This window comes from Aquarana catesbeiana, linkage group LG02 (genome assembly GCF_042186555.1).
Source record: "Aquarana catesbeiana isolate 2022-GZ linkage group LG02, ASM4218655v1, whole genome shotgun sequence".
Classification (NCBI taxonomy): Eukaryota; Metazoa; Chordata; class Amphibia; order Anura; family Ranidae; genus Aquarana; species Aquarana catesbeiana.
Window position 1 is genome coordinate 105,133,071 of NC_133325.1, and position 16,591 is coordinate 105,149,661.

General features: G+C 42.6%; 1 protein-coding gene across 9 annotated transcripts in view; it reads right to left on the reverse strand.

Annotated features, from left to right (window-relative positions):
• The window catches only part of NBEA (neurobeachin), a 919,734-nt gene that overhangs the window by 465,313 nt on the left and 437,830 nt on the right, over positions 1 to 16,591 (reverse strand). For 7 of the 9 annotated variants that reach the window (XM_073613318.1, XM_073613319.1, XM_073613325.1 and 4 more), the window contains exons 24-25: positions 10,935 to 11,088; positions 10,540 to 10,563 (exon numbers count right to left, since the gene is read on the reverse strand). In XM_073613318.1, coding sequence (XP_073469419.1) covers positions 10,540 to 10,563; positions 10,935 to 11,088 — 178 coding nt within the window. The remainder of the gene's footprint in view (positions 1 to 10,539; positions 10,564 to 10,934; positions 11,089 to 16,591) is intronic. The other 2 variants (XM_073613326.1, XM_073613320.1) reach the window with 1 other exon arrangement.

Below are 16,591 nucleotides of genomic sequence, written 5' to 3' on the forward strand. Positions count from 1 at the left end.
AATATCAGATTTTTAATACCGAGTACCATTCCTTTTTCTCAAGTACTCGCCAATACCAATTATCGATTTTTAGTGTCACATGACACATTATTGAATGAGCTAATCGATTAATCAAATACTAAATACATTTTATGTGGTTATTTATTTTATTATTAAATTAGGATTATATTATATATTGAGTTTGATCCGCATGACATGTGAACCAAGCCGGCTTTCTATATAGCTGGTTCACATATGAGCGGGCCGGCCACAGTGCGATTTAAAAAAAAAGTCCAATACACTTTTCAGTTTGGTTCAGGTGCGATTTCCAGCATCATAGACTTTAAAAAGTCGCACCTGAACTGCTGAACGAAAATCGCACAGGACTCTGCAAATTGCACTGAAACCGGCCCTGCACATATGTGAACCCATTTTAAAAGGCAGTGGTTACAGTCCGCAGAGCTGGAAGTATCCGTTTTAGTATCAGCATTTGCACGAATACAAGTACTCATGCAAATGATTAGTATCGGCACCAATACTGATATTGGTATCAGTGCAACACTAGATATGACACCTCCAAATTCCTAAAGTATATGCAGATTATGTCCAGAATACTGTATTCACACCAAACCAGGTGATTTTATTATGCCTTTTTGGTGTTGCACTTTGGCCCAGCACATTCTGCCCCTAGCACCTCCCTATTGACCAACAAATCTTGAGGGTGGCAATGGTGGCCAATGATAACAAAAACAGGAGGCGGTTTAAAGTGCAACCAAGCATGCTCGTTACAATTTGCGCAAGATATATGTTTGCGGAAACGAAATGTGCTTCCGCTTGAAGACCAGGGCCAGCTAAACAAATAAAAGGCCAACAGCTTTAAAGAGAACCTTAAAACATATTTAGGAAGATTATATTATATTTTCCTGTTATTTCTTTGTATTAAATGTGAGCTTTGTATATTGATGTTTACAGTAGCTGCTGCACAGATTACCACTTTAGAATTTAGAAGGATCTACTTTTGTCTAAAGCCTCGTACACATGATGAGAATATCAGATGAATGATCGTCCATTTTTTTCTTTTGCATGCTAGTCTCATAATGAAGAGGTTACTTAAGTAAGGAAAATTCTCATATGACACACAACTTTGGAAGTGATGTGTTGTGCTGTATTGTATTCTTTCGTTTACGAGCAAGCGCGGTCTTTATCTTCTGATTTTTAGTTCTGGTATAGTACGAGAGAAATTTTCATATTTGTCCCTTTGGAATAATTTTGCATGAACTCGTCGTGATTGGTTCTCAAAAGCTGTGTACTAACGATCAGATTATCGTATGATCACTTCGAAAGCGGTGGCATTTTTCGTCCAATTTTCTCATCTTGTGTACTCGGCATTAGTCTTGTCTTCTTACAAATCCTAGTGTTTTTTAAGGTTATAGTAAAACATAATCTGAAGATGCTCCTTATTTATTCTCCTAAATAGTAAATTTCACAACAAAATTCACATACACTATAAGGCCAAGGGTTTGTGGACACGTGACTGTCACATCTATATTGGCTTGTTGGAAATCCCATTTCAAAGCTATGAAGCTGTGCATGACCCTCCCCCCCACCAACTGTATCTATAATGGCATTTATTCAACCTGAAAACCAGTGCCGGCTGGTGCTCCATTTTTGGGGGGGGGGGGGCAAGCAAACCCCCCGCCAGGTCCGCACTTACCCCATCCAGGTTGCAGCTTCCCCGGCTTATCTGGTTTTAAGATCTGCCTCGTGTCCTGATTGGCCGGGAGGAGAAGTCGGAAGACAATAGCAAATATTGATTTGCTAATGTCACAAGTGGGTGGATTCGGGGCGCAGTACCAATTAGAGCCTCAGGCTCTAATCATGTGCTTCAAAAAGAAAAGTCTGGCACCCCGCATGGAGATTGGGGGGGGGCGGCGCCCCTGATGGACCGGTCGCCGCTGCAGAAAACCTCTCCACAAGATTTTGGAGTGTGTTGCTGGGAGTTTGTACCCATTCAGCCAATAGAACATTTAAGGGTTGTTGATGTTGGATGAGAAAACCTAGTGCACTTTCGGCATTCCTGTTCATCTCAAAAAGCGTTCAATAGGGTTGAGGTCAGGGTCTGTCCAAGCCATTCAAGACCCTCCACATCAATTTGTCAAACCATGTCTTTATGGGGTTGGCTTTCTGTGAACTAAAAAGGGACTTTTCCCAAAAGGTTGGAAGCACCCAACTATCTAAAATGTTTTTGAATTTTGTAAAATTACCAGTACCCATCATTTGAAACACCTAAAATGTAAGAATCTGAAGGTATGTCCCCATATTTTTTGGCCATATCGTGTACATGTAATGGTTACTTCTTTTTTAAATTCTGTTTTTCAAATGTTTCTCTGGCATAACACCTACTCTGTTTATCTACTCGCTACCTACATTCTTTACAGAATAAAATATGGCTTTTTTCTTTGCCTACCTTATCACTTTCCATCTTTTTATCTGCTGTCTAAGCCTGTGTATAAACAGGTTTATCAAACATTATTGTATGAGGTATGAAGGAACCCTTATTTTGTACCCTGTGGGTCTATGCTACATTGCTGCCGGCAAAAGGTAGCCTAACAGTCAAAAGAAAAAAAAAAGGCTTAAAACAGAATGTCAAGACTTGAGAAATTTAGTCCCAACCCACAAAATGTCTGCCTGCAAAGTTGCTGTGTTCACTATAAGCTCTGAGAAGCAAAGCAATCTTTGCCAAAATCAACTTTCCGACATTTTCCTGAATATAATTTATTTAGCATCTGCAAATCTGATTTAAACATAGCCTAGTGTCCTGCTGCAGATTTGATAATATACACTTAGCTGTAAAGATGATTGGCTTTGAAAGGACAATTCTCTACAGAGAGTGATGTTATGTTGGCTTGGGCGCCCAGCACACGCTGCTTGAGGAATTTTGGGCCTCACTAACACAGATCTCCAGTTTCTGACATCCTACGTGTAATCCCATAAGGGAAAACTCCCTGTAAAATATATTGTCTGTCATAGTACAGAGATCTGTCCACCTGGTTATGGAATGATATTACAACATACTTTTGCACACTAGTTCAATGTGATAATATTTATAGACACTCATTTTTTTATCCTATAGGTGTTAAAGTCATTGCCATTCATTATGAGAATGAGGAAAAGCAGGCTAGCTCTCTCCATGGATCTGCTAGCTAACTAGGGGATTCTAATATATAAGATAGAAGATAGTACTAAACCTTCTCTGCAGTTTAACCCTTTTAATAAGAGCCATGTACACTATATAAATATGTTTTGGTAATGCTTCAGCAGCCCTTATTTGAACAGTAATATGGAGTATTTAAAGGTAATTGTAGGTTTTCACTGTTAAACCTTTGCGAAACGCAATAACTAAAAAAAAAAAAAAAAATATGTTATGACCCTTCTAGTCATCATGGTAACAAGAATTAGTTAAGCGGACCTGAAAAAAATAAAATAAAAGAAGATTTGCTATTTTATGTGGTACGTTAAAAAAAAAAAACACTTAATTTAACATTAATCACAATCAAAATATCCAGAAGCCTCATAACAGCTTAGAATCTTTCAAATTGGTCACTCCACCAGAAGGGTCACCACACCATGCAAATTTCAGGAAGCAGAACAAAAATGCTTCATTGTGCAGTATTAAAGGCTATTTAGCATTTATTTAAACACCCCAGAATACTCTCAAGCAAGATAAAAGCAGCATGTCAATCCAAATAGGAGAGTTTCCAACCAACAAAATGGCAGTGATCCGCATGCATGACAATGTCACGTGTCTAGGCTCCAGCCAACGCGTTTCGTCATGAAGACATCAGGGACTTTCCATGAGGAAACAAATTGGGTGGAGCCTGGACACACGACGTTGCCACCCACAAGGATCGCAGCCATTTTGTTGGTTGGAAACTCTCCTATTGTTTGGATTAACATGCTGCTTTTATCTTTATCGCTTGTGAGTATTTTGGTGTGTTTAAATAAATGTTTAATTGCCTTTAAATAGGTTGTAAACCTTGAAAAAAAAAACCTGCAAGACAAAGGCATAATGAGCTAGTATGAATCGCATACTAGCTCATTATGAAATGCTTACCTTAGAACGATGCTTTGGATTGGCGTCGGCCCTCCAAGTACAGCACGGACATCTTCCATCGGAGTTACTACTGGGTTCACGGCTCCGCCGGTCACGACACGACTCCTGAAGAAATGGCACCAGCAGCCCGTTTCTTCAGTGCACATGCGCCAATGACGTTGGCAGCAGTGCATATACTGAATATCTCCTAAACTGTGCAAGTTTAGGAGATATTCAAGGTGCCTACAGGTAAAGCCTTGTTAGACTTACCTGTAGGTAAAAGTAGTGTAACAGGTGGTGTAACAGGTGGTGTAACAGGGTTTACAACCACTTTAATATTGCACAATGAGGCGTTTTAGTTCTGCTTCCTGAATTTTGCATGGTTTGGTGCCCCTTCTGGTGGACTGATCAATTTAGATTCTAAGCTGCCAAGAGGCTGTCTGGATATTTTGATGGTGGTTGATGTTGAACTGAGCGCTGTTGACCACTTATGATTGGGTGGTCCACCGCTGAGGGTAAGAGGCTCTGTGTACTGTGGTGGCGGTGGGGGATATCTTTCATCACCCTTTGCGGTAAAGTGCACTGATTTGAGGTGCTTTTATCAACTCTGAATACCACTATTTGGTCTGTGAAGGACTTTGTTCACTGTTAATGGTTTATTATCCTGAGCGCAGGCAGATTGATATATATTTAATGAAACAGTTACTTACTCCTATTTAAAAACTCTGTTAAATATACCATTGAGATCATTCTGTTGCATCTGGTTTAGAAGTGCAAAAGAAAATGTTGCTCATTTCAGAAGTTCATAGCTGTGCTGAGTCCTGTGCATACTTCCTGTGTTATCTCAAAGGCTTTTTTTATCGCTCCCAGTTTTTATTTTAGACCTAACAGTTAGCGCCTATCCTTTAGAGACAAATTGGAGTGGTTGAGTGGTTTAGCAAAAGAAACTGGGCAGAGCTGAGACAATGCAGTCTACAAAAAAGCTGTGTCGTCAGCCCACAATGGGAAACTAGAGGCTGAGTGCAATTCTGGCAAATCAACAGGTATTTTTCTGTATTTGCAGAGTCTTTACAGGAATAAAACATGGGAAAACGTTCATGAATTGTAGAGATGCACTGCACATGTCCTTATTTTCCATTGACGTACACTTTGGGGCATATTTATAATGTATTGGATCTAACATTCTCAGAAGGTGAATCTTTCAACTGTGTGTGTTTTTAATTAGATTTACCAACGGTGAACGTTTGATGAAAGCCACATTCACTGCTTAATACAGTGCATTGTGTGCCAAAATCACCTACATTTCTCCTTCACTAGCACTGGCTCCAGATACAACAGCGCCACTTATCCAGAACTTCCTTGTAGGGGGGTGTGCCCCGATTATGTAACAAAATCTCTTTACCAAAGACAGCACAGACTCTAGCTGCCCTCTCAGTCACTCGCTGAGCTGCACTGATGTAAACAGCTAAAGGAGAGTCATTTGCAGGTGCCAGTGGGAGCATGCATGCAGAGGAGTCTCCTATGGAATGTTGTAGCTAAGGGAAGTTTTCCCGGAGTAGACCACTGCCTGATTCTCCCCCCCCCCCCCCCCCCATGACAGCAGTACAGGGAGAAGTTCCCTGTACTAGCTGTCAGTTTTTTAAATCAGCGAGGCTCTGCCCACACATGCGCGTCATTCATTTACCAAGTTCTGTCAATGAATGAACTACAAGTGCCGACATCCTTTGCGGATGTCTGCTTATAGTTCTCAATCAACTACCACGATACTATGGAAGTGTGGTAGTTTATTGATTCTTCCTGTCAGTGTATCTGCTTGTCCGTACCGGATGTATGGGCACACAGATAGACTGACAGCTCTATAGGAGATTTGATTTAACGCATTAGTGATTAGAGTGGCTGAACAGCCATTCGATCACTTCTGCGGGCGCCGCATTCTCTGCATTAAGGTAAAAAACCTTCGGTGTGCAGCTCCCCCTGCTAGCCCCCCTCCCCATTATACTTATCTGAGCCCAATCTCAATCCAGCGCTGTGCTTGAGAGCAGTTCCTCTCTGTCCACACAGGGCAGATTGATAGCAGCGGGAGCCATTGGTTCCTGCTGCTTTTTATGAAATCCAGTGATGAGGGAGTGGGGTCAGGGCAGAACCAAGCTGTCTGTGTCTATGGACACAAACATCATGACTCAGGATTGAGCCCACAGATGTGCCACCATAAGAGGAGCAGCCAAAAGCACTGGCCAGGGAGCATAGAAGAGGAGGATCACGGCTTATCTGTGTAAAACCATTGCACAGAGCAAGTATAATATTGTTTATTATTTTTAAAAAACACCCTTTACAATCACTTTAAAGGAGAAGTTCACCTTTTCTAACATGTTCAGGGTAGCGACTGTCGGGTTGTAGTTCTCAATTAACTACCACAGCGCTGTGGTAGTCAATTGAAAGTTCCTGTCAGTGTGTAACTGAATGCTCGTATGAGGTACAAGCACACAGATTATACACAGTCTGCAAGAGCCCTGCATAGTAGATCGTGGGTTCATTGCTTTGCAGGCTCCCAATAAAAAAAAAAACAAAAAAAAAAACAAAAAAAATTGCACTTTTTTTTACCTGCAAAAAGATGTATATTTATTTATTTTTTTTTAAAAGGTGAACTTATCTTTTAACTTTCAGTTTAAATCAGCTAAATATATTCCAGGGGCAAAAAAAAAAAAAAAAAACCTCTTAGAGCTTGTTCACACTTGACTTAATTTCTGACGCTCAACAAAGCTCCTATAGCGTTAGTATGGGTGTCAGATAGGCGTCAATGAGCTTTAGAATGGGGCATCTTACAAGTGGTTTTGTAGCGTTTGATGAGCGTTAAAACTTCTCCACAATGGAAAGTGAGAGAAATAAACTTATTTTAACGCGCCGCAACCACACCAAAACTGCGCCGAAAATGCCTGCCAGAGCATTTGCGTAGTGTTACCATAGTTTTCAATACCTCCTGACTCAATTTTGAAGCGACGTGATGCTTGCGCTTAGTGTGGACAGCATACTGTGCTGTCTATTATATCTTGTGCATAGGCGTTTGAGGGGCATTTTTAAAATGCCTGTTAAACGCCTGCTCTTAATGCCAGTGTGAACTCTGTCATACAGTTTGTCTAACAACATCTTACAGTTTGTTTTATTTATCAAAAAGCCACAGGACCACTGTGGTCTCCCTACAGAGTTCTAACATGCCCCTGTGCTGAATTAAAGCCAGACCTCTACAATTAGTAGGAAGCATTCTATTTAAGCTACTGCTGCTTTAGGCTGGGTTCACACTGTTACAACAAACGCTCTGACATTGGGAGCACATGTCGCAAGACGTGTATAAATCAATAACTGGTCTGACTTTGAAAAAGGTTCCTGCACTACTTTGGTCCGACTTTGATCCTAGTTCAGTCCATTGAATAGGTTTGAAGACGGTTCATCGTCTTAACTGATCCGACATTGGCATGCAACTTGTGCTCTGATGATCTTGAAGGGGAACACCACACCCAAAAAAAAGAAAGAAAAAAAAGACATAGAATTCCACCTCCAAGACCATACCAGACCCTTCGCTCTGATATGGTTTTTAAGGGGAACCCCCATGCCAAAAAAACGGCGTGGGGTCCCCCAAAACTTATACCAGACCCTTATCTGAGCACACAGCCCGGCAGGTAAGGAAAGAGGGTGGGGACGAGCAAGCGCCCCCCCCCCCCACTTCCTGCACCATACCAGGCCACATGCCCTCAACAAGGTGCTTTGCCCCCCCCCCCCAAAGCACCTTGTCCCCATGTTGATGGGAACAAAGGTCTGCAGGCGGGGGGCGTAAATCGGAATCTGGAAGCCCTTTTAACAAGGAGGCCCCCAGATCCCGGCCCCCCACCCTATGTGAACAAGTGAACATTGTACCCCTACCCATTCACCTAGAAAAAAAAAAAGAAGTGTCAAAAATAAAAACAGTACACAAGTTTTTGACAAAGGTTTTATTAAAGCAGCACCGGCTTCTCTTCTCCTTCCAATTTGTTCATCCTCTGGTTCTTCTCCCTCCATTGCTGACATCTTCCTCTGGTTCTTCTCCCTCCACTGATGCCTTCCTCTGGTTAGGTTCTTCTCGCTCCGCTGATGTCTTCTTGCACTGCCGGTTCTCCTCTCTCCGCTGTCTTCTCCCTCTGTTCTTCCTCCGATCTTCTCCCGATGCTCGCTCCTGCTGTAATGCTAGGGCCGCTGTGTGCCATTACTTATATAGCCATGGGGAGCGGCCATCTGGTGAAGTCATCCAGAGGACCCGTCCCCTTGTGACGTCACCGTCCAGAGGGAGAAGACCCGAACCGGAGGAAGACATCAACATCAGCGGAGGGAGAAGAACCGGAGGAAGATATCAGCGGAGGGAGATGAACTAGAGGATGAAGACATCAGAAGTAGAAGAGATGCCGAGCTGCTTTAATAAATTACTTTCAAAAACCTGTGTACTGTTTTTATTTTTGACACTTTTTAGGTATTCATACACATAGAGTGGGAGGCCGGGATCTGGGGCCCCCCTTGTTAAAAGGGCTTCCAGATTGTGATAAGTCCCCCCGCCCGCAGACCCTGACAACCACCGGACAGGGTTGTTGGGAAGAGGCGGGGGGTGCAGGGCCAAAGCACCCACCCCCCATGATGAGGGCATGTGGCCTGGTATGGTTTAGGACCGGGGGGGGAGGGGCGCTCGCCAGGCTGCATGCTCGGATAAGAGTCTGGCATAGATTTTGGGGGGGGGCCACACAGCATTTTTTTTTTGGCATGGGGGTTCCCCTTAAAATCCATACCAGACCGTACGGTCTGGTATAGTCTTAGATGGGGGAACCTTATGCCGTTTTTTGTTTTTTTGGAGTTTCCCCTAAAGATTCATACCAGACAAAAAGGGCCTTGTCGAAATCAAAGTCGGATCCCGATCATTGAAGTCGGCAAAGTCGGATCCACAGTGCTATGACTCATGTGGTACCAGTGTGAACCCAGCCTTAGAAACAAGGATGCACCTGAAATGAATTACACCAATTTAAATGAAAAAGTCAGCTGAGCTTTAACGGCTGTGACATGAGACTGACTTCATAGATACTGATAACCTACAGCAAGTGAAGGCAGCTGGTGCTAGAAATTAGATCTTAATTATTTTTATATACCTACGCTGTGGTTACCTTATTAAATGTATAAAAATAATTAGTGACATTTTTCAAGTCTTCTCTGGGACGGCTGCTGTTGCAAAGGACTTGGAATGAACTTTATGTATGTGTATATATATATATATATATATATATATATATATATATATATATATATATATACACACACACACACACACACACACACACATACACACACACACACACACATACATACATACTCTAGGAAGGACAGTGCTGTGAGTTTTTTTTAGAAGCATATGATTAGAGCCAGAGGCTCTAATAGGCTTCAAAGAAGGGTGGGCTTGGGGCGCAGAGACCACCCAGTTGTGTGACAACAGTAAATTAATATTCCCTATTGTCTTCCCGATTCTCCTCCCGGCCAATCAGGAAGTCATTTCTGAGACCCGCCACCTGATTGGCTGAGAGGAGAAGCGATCCTATTGGCTGCCGAGGAGGGAGGGAGGAAGGAAGGGGGAGCAGGGGAAGCTGTTGTGATACACCAGGAGGAGGAGAAGCCGCCCACCACCCAGAGGAAGCGCTGCCTGCGACCTAGGTGGGGTAAGTGCGGGGCTGGTGAGCAAACGACTGACGTGCCTATGACCCGACCCGGGGGGGGGCTTGGGGTGGCGGCGGGTTGATAGTTTGTTGTCCACCCAAAAAAAATATACCACCAGCTGCCTCTGCTTGGGAGTAGGTGGTGAGTTTAACAGTTACTAATGGAGAAAGAGTCTGCACAAGCAGTATACCATAGTGAGAGGACATTGTCAAATGTACAGCAACAACTATATACATCAAAACAGGGCGCTCAAGTAACTCTTCACTGGGACCCGCTACACCACAGGGAACGGGAAGAACATAAAGCAAAGAACGAATGAAACAAGATATTGCCATGTTACCTAGAACTGTACCATACAAAATACTGTATATTGGGCTCATGACTGGACTATAGATGGCATCAACCAAAGCAACACATGGACTCATGTATGAAAACCAGAGAAAGCGAATGGTTGTGTACTATAAAAAGCATCCAATCAGATCCTCCCTTTCATTTCTTACCTATTGTAAAAAATGGCAGAAGGGATCCATTTTGTTTTTTTTCTGAGCAAGCTAAACACTTTCTCCATTCTCCATTCATGAAGCCACCAAGGCAGCTAAACTGCATCAAGTTTGTGTATACTTTGGAAAAATTTACATGCATGCATCATGGTTTAAGTTATAACACAGAGTGAGACACAGCATACAATGAAGTGTGTGGCGGAAAGGGAGAGAGGGGGGAAAAAAGATAATAATAAAACGAAAACTTACATCAGATATACTAACCTTAGAACCCTGGACAAACAATAGACACACAGACAACAGACCACAACAGTACAAGAAAAAAAAGCATTAAAATCAAAAAATAAAAACAAGTTTAAAGCAGATTCAATAGCTAATGCTACCAATTAAAAAGTACTTGTGGAAAACTGAAAGATATATAAATACAACAATGCTTGTCAGTTAAAAAAAATAAAGAAACAAAATCTATTTAAGCAAAATAAATACTTAGCAACAAAAAAGAAAAAAAAAAGTGTCCGCCCTAAAAGAAGTGGATATTACGGTTTTCGGTTTGTGTAATCTATACTTACAAACTAAGTTACTGAAAACTATTAATACAAATGACATCCCTACAAAAGGCCACTAGATGGCAATATTGTACTTACAGTTGGCGAGGTGGCAGCTGACAACAAAGGCAATATTCCTCCACAAGCAATGATGATGTTGTCGACCATTTGGGATATCAGGTGGATAGTGTTATGGACAAAGATGATGTTTTCATTGCTATTGACAAAGTCCATGACCGATTTTGTGGAATGACTATAGAGCGGAAGAAAAAAAAAATTTTTTTTTCACTGTAGCTGAATTTCATAAATGCTCTGCTTTTGGCAAAAAAAAAAAAAAAGATTATTACTTTGTCCGCCTGCCACCACCCCTCCCTCCCGATGATCTCAATGCCTGCCCATGAAAATGTCTCATTGTAATTTTCTCCTTATTACAGCATTGGTAATGACGCAATTGTAACTGGCAGACCCGGCCACTTACAAATCTCGTGGGAGTGAGTCAGTTTAAGTATGAAAACAGCAGGTAAAACTCTGTGATAGTTAAAACACGCTATATAATGTGATAAAATCCTTGCAAAAACGTTGTAAATTAATATTTTTTCACAACAAAAGGGACGGTTTACACTCTAAGGTGTACAGCATAAATATGTGTGATTACACCTATAGCCTGCACAAACAATTACTATTCCTATCAGATAATGGGCAGTCCAAATCAGGTTGCCATTGGCATCTTATTAGCAGGGGTGCATCTTATAAATTCAGTAAAATCATGTCCTCCCATTTCTGATGTTTTCCCACCCATGTCATTCCCAAATAATGAAAAGCATCTGCATAGGAATGCTATGCAGGCTTCTGACGCCTAAAAGAAATCATTCAAATCCCTCTACAAAACAAATATGTACTAAAAATTATACTCACTATTTCTAAAAACACAGGTTCCCAAGGTTGTCATGCTAATCTAAAGGCTTGGCGTAATGCCAAACTGCGGTCATTTGCTGGCCTTTATTTGGCCCTTGGGGCATTAGTCCATCCACTGACACCAACAATAGGGTATAATTCTGGCCGCTGACACCAACAATTGGGCATAATTCCGGTCGCTGACACCAACAATTGGGCATAATTCCGGTCGCTGACACCAACAATTGGGCACAATTCCTCCTACTAACACCAACAAAAGGGTGCAGTTCCTCCCACTGGCAACAACGATGGAGCACAATTTCTTCCACTGTCACCAACGATGGGGCACCATTTCTTCCATTAATACCAACAATGGGCCACTATTCCTCCCACTGACACCAACAATGGGGCACTATTCCTTCCATTGACACCAACGATGGGGCACAATTCCTTCCATTGACACCAATGATGGGGCATTAATCCTTTAATTGATACCAACGATGGGGCATAATTCATTTAATTCATACCAACAATGGGGCATTATTCCTCCCACTGACACCAACAATGGGGCACTATTCCTCCCACTGACACCAACGATGGGGCACTATTCCTCCCACTGACATCAACAATGAGGCACTACTACTCCTACAGACACCAAAGATAGGGCACTGTTTACTCCAACTAGAAGCCAGGACATTTTCTACTCAAACTGCCCCTAGTACAGCCCCCCTAAAGTCTGAAGGACAGGAAATTGGCCCTTTATTTAGAAGATTTGGAGACCCCTGCCCTAAATCATTCTCCTCGGAAAAAAAAAAAAAAAAACAACTACCTGTCCTACCACCCTTTCCAAAAGTGATGATTTTTTTTCCATGAAATATTTTTATTTTAATGTTATTCCTGGTTTCATTGAATGGAGGAATCTCTTTCTCTTTCCTGCTCTGTTCCAAACCACATGGTACTGGGTTAACATGCGATTTGGTGCCTACAAATGCACTGCACTTACAATCTGTGTTTGGGTGCCATTAACAATACATTGGCAGTGGCCTCCATAATCCTTAAATGAAAGACATTTGGGAGGACCAGAACCCCTCCTAGAGCTGGCTGTCCGGCCAAACTGAGCTATTGGGGGAGTAGAGCCTTGGTGAGAGAGGTAAAGATGAACCCAAAAAACACTGTGGCTGAGCTCCAGAGATGGAGATGGGAGAAAGTTGTAGAAAGTCAACCATCACTGCAGCCCTCCACCAGTCGGGGCTTTATGGCAGAGTGGCCCGACGGAAGCCTCTCCTCAGTGTAAGACACATGAAAGCCCGCATGGAGTTTCCTAAAAAACACCTGAAGGACTCCAAGATGGTGAGAAATAAGATTCTCTGGTCTGATGAGACCAAGATAGAACTTATTGGCCTTAATTCTAAGCGGTATGTGTGGAGAAAACCAGGCACTGCTCATCACATGTCCAATACAGTCAAAACAGTGAAGCATGGTGGTGGCAGCATCATGCTGTGGGGGTGTTTTTCAGCTGCAGGGACAGGACGACTGGTTGCAATCGAGGATCACCCCTGATGCTAACCCCTTCTCAGCCAGTACAGTGACAGTGCATATTTTTTCTAGAAGATTTATCTCTACTATAAGCTGTGCACAGAGGGAAACAAATGAAACGATGAGACTACATGATTAATGAGCATCTTATGCAGGTGAAAAACACAAGGTACAGGTAGGAAGGTTTATAGTTCCTTTATTATTGAAGTAGAAGTCCAATCTAAATCTGTCTAAGCTTACACTGGCTCCCAACACCATTTTAGGCCTATACTAACTACCCTATAAAAAAACGTGTATACCTGCCTAATCTAAGGGAGCTCTGGCCTGGTCATGTGATCTCCTCAGGGGAGAGGAGAGAGTGGTGACAATAGCTGTAGAGCCTGGGTGGTGACATCACCCATAGACTTACTACTGGGCATCTGATGTCCACTGTCCCTCCTCTTTCCTGAAGCCTGCGCTGGGAGCTGATCACATGACCAGCCCAGAAGTATCACATCAGAGTCCCTCGTTCATATCAGAGGTCCCCATAGCATATTCACAAATTGGGTCCCATTCTCACAGCACCCCGGGGCAAACCCAGGCGTCACCCCAGGGAAACACTGATCTAAGACTACCCTGACTACAGGGTGGCAATTCTGCTGTCCAGATTTTACTGCAGAATGAAGAGTGTTGTCACTCTATTACAGGAAGTGGAAAAAAAACTGGCAGGATCAACAGGTACTTAAACTATGTTACTGCATCATCTACAGTATATCATTTTTTATTTTTCCCATAGTTCTACTTTACAAAAGCAGTATGGCCAAAGCTACTTTGACTATAAATCTCTTGAGGTTCACAGAAGTGCACTTACTTTTGCTCTTCTGAGCTAAGGCCCGCTGTCAGCTGGCTCTGGCTCTCAGCACACAGCTGATAGCTGAAGCCAGCTGCAGCTGCACCCTCTCCAGCCCAGCGCCCCAGTGAAAGGTGAAGGGGCAGAGCAGAGATCGGTGACTAAGAGCCACCACTTTCTGAACCGCGAAGACCAAGAACTGAGTGATCATCTGTGATCACTCAGTTCTTGAGCTTAGCATGACACCAATGCTGCAGCATGGAGGTGAATATGTGTGTTTATTTTTTTTTCTTAAGAACCCCATACATCTCCTAAAATAATGATTTATTAATAAATACAGAGCTGCATTTTGTGTCTCTTGAATCCACTTGGAGTTCGATACTTTGCTGTTTGAGAATTTGCTGAAGAGAATTCCTTTTGAGAACGGTATCTCTGTCAGATGACTTCATACTTCTCCAGCAAACAACGATCCACCCGTCTTATTTATTTTAGTTCCAAGTCATATTTTTAAATGGTTTTAATTGCCTGTGTGTGAACAGCACAGCGCATGGAGGGTTATGACAAATCGCATGGCAAATATCCTCTAGGCAGGAGGAAGTGGATGTCGCTTGGGCACATGACCCCGTACAGGAACCACAAACTAATGAAGGAACCTTCTAATTTCACAGGAAATTATTTTGTTTTTAGGATGTCTATTGCATCTTTACAAAGCATTGAAGTAATCTATAACATGAGTCACATTTTTAAAAATAGTGATGAGATCAATGTGGTCGGAAGTGTCAGATACTGGGATAAGATTAGGTTCTTGTTGCTTCTCATCTGCTTAAATTAAATCTCCGCACATAAAATACATCAATAAATTCCTAAAGCAATTGAGAAACCTTTGCAGCGAAGAAAGTTCACTTTTTTTACCTCAATCTAAATCTTATGAAACCTCCATGTACTGTAGGCAGATATGCCAGTAGGCCAGTAGGCTTAATTAGAGCTGTGATTGCAGTCTTTTGTGCAACATCCTATACAAAACAACAATGCCCAAGGGACTTTATTGGACACATTGAGATAGATAAAAAATCCTAAAAGATTACAAATCTAAAATGTTGAGCATCTCAGCAAGGATGCACATGAGGAATAAAGATAGTTACATTTTTATAGCACCCTGGTGTTTAGGCAGGGTTGCTAACCAATTTAGTTTGCCAGGTAGTAATTGTCCTGGCTAATTGTTAGGAGATCCACTGATTTCCCCCTAATTCTGGAACTGCTGCCCTTCTCTCTTCTGTCACTAGGTGGCATTGTAGCTGGTGACATTAGACAAGACAAGGGCATAGCAAGGACAGATCATGAATGGTAAGGGTGTCTCAGCCAATATGGCAAGGGTTTCTTTAAGTCCCTTGGCCTGCTGGGATAGCCTATTTATTTGGGTGGAGCCAGGTGATCGGGGTTCTGTGCCACCTAGACGGCTGTTTGGGTGGACGTGTGTTATGTCGCCCCGGGCTGCTAGGCCATAAGCCTGAGGCCTATCCCGGGGACACCTGGCTGCTAGGCTGCCTGAGGCCCATCCAGGAGCAGGAGAAGCAACGTAGGGTTTGGACTGCAGGATTGGAGTCCGCCAGACAGGGGGAACCAGGTTGTGTTCGGAAGTAGAGGGGAAGCTGTCGCCACTAAGGGCCCGTCCACCTTGTTACCGGAGACTACTGTGAGTAAGCTGAAGCAAGTACTTGAGCAGTCTTCTCATCAGCCATGGATGGTGAAGAAGTCGGAAAGCATCAGCTAGTGCCAAGCCAGGGACCCAGCAGGATAGCAGGGTGACGCTTGAGGATTATACAGTGGGATAGCTGTGGAAGAGCTAAGGGGGATCCAGAGATGACTGGGATCTGGAAGTCTAGTAAAAGACTGGGAGCTCAGTGAGTGAATATCTACAGTGGGATACTTATCCAAGTGTTAACTAGTCATCTGAAGAATTAGCATTAGTATAAGCGGATTCCACCCAAATGTTCCACACTTTATAACATTTCTTGACACAACCTCTAGACAGATAGGTGGTTTTCTATAATGGCAGGGCCGAATTAACCAGGCGTTTCCATAAGTCAGTTGATGGTGCGGAGGAGGATTTCCATAGCATGACAATGGCCTTATGTGCATAATAAAGTAGTATCCCCAACAGAGTTCTAACTGCTCGGCTAGGAGCCAGTGGATCTACAAGCCCAAGCAAACATATTTAATGCCATATATTTCATTGCGTTACTGCAAGTTTAACGATGTAAATTTCATTGCGTTACTGCAAGTTTAATGCCATAAATTTCATAGCGTTACTGCAAGTCTAACGCCATACATTTCATTGTGTTACTGCAAGTTTAACGCCATACATTTCACTGCATTTCTCCATATAGTTCTGTGCATTAATGCAAGTTTAATGCCATACAGTTCTGTGCGTTAATGCAAGTTCAACACCAGTGTTGTTCTGTGCGTTAGTGCAAATTTAACGCCATATAGTTCTGTG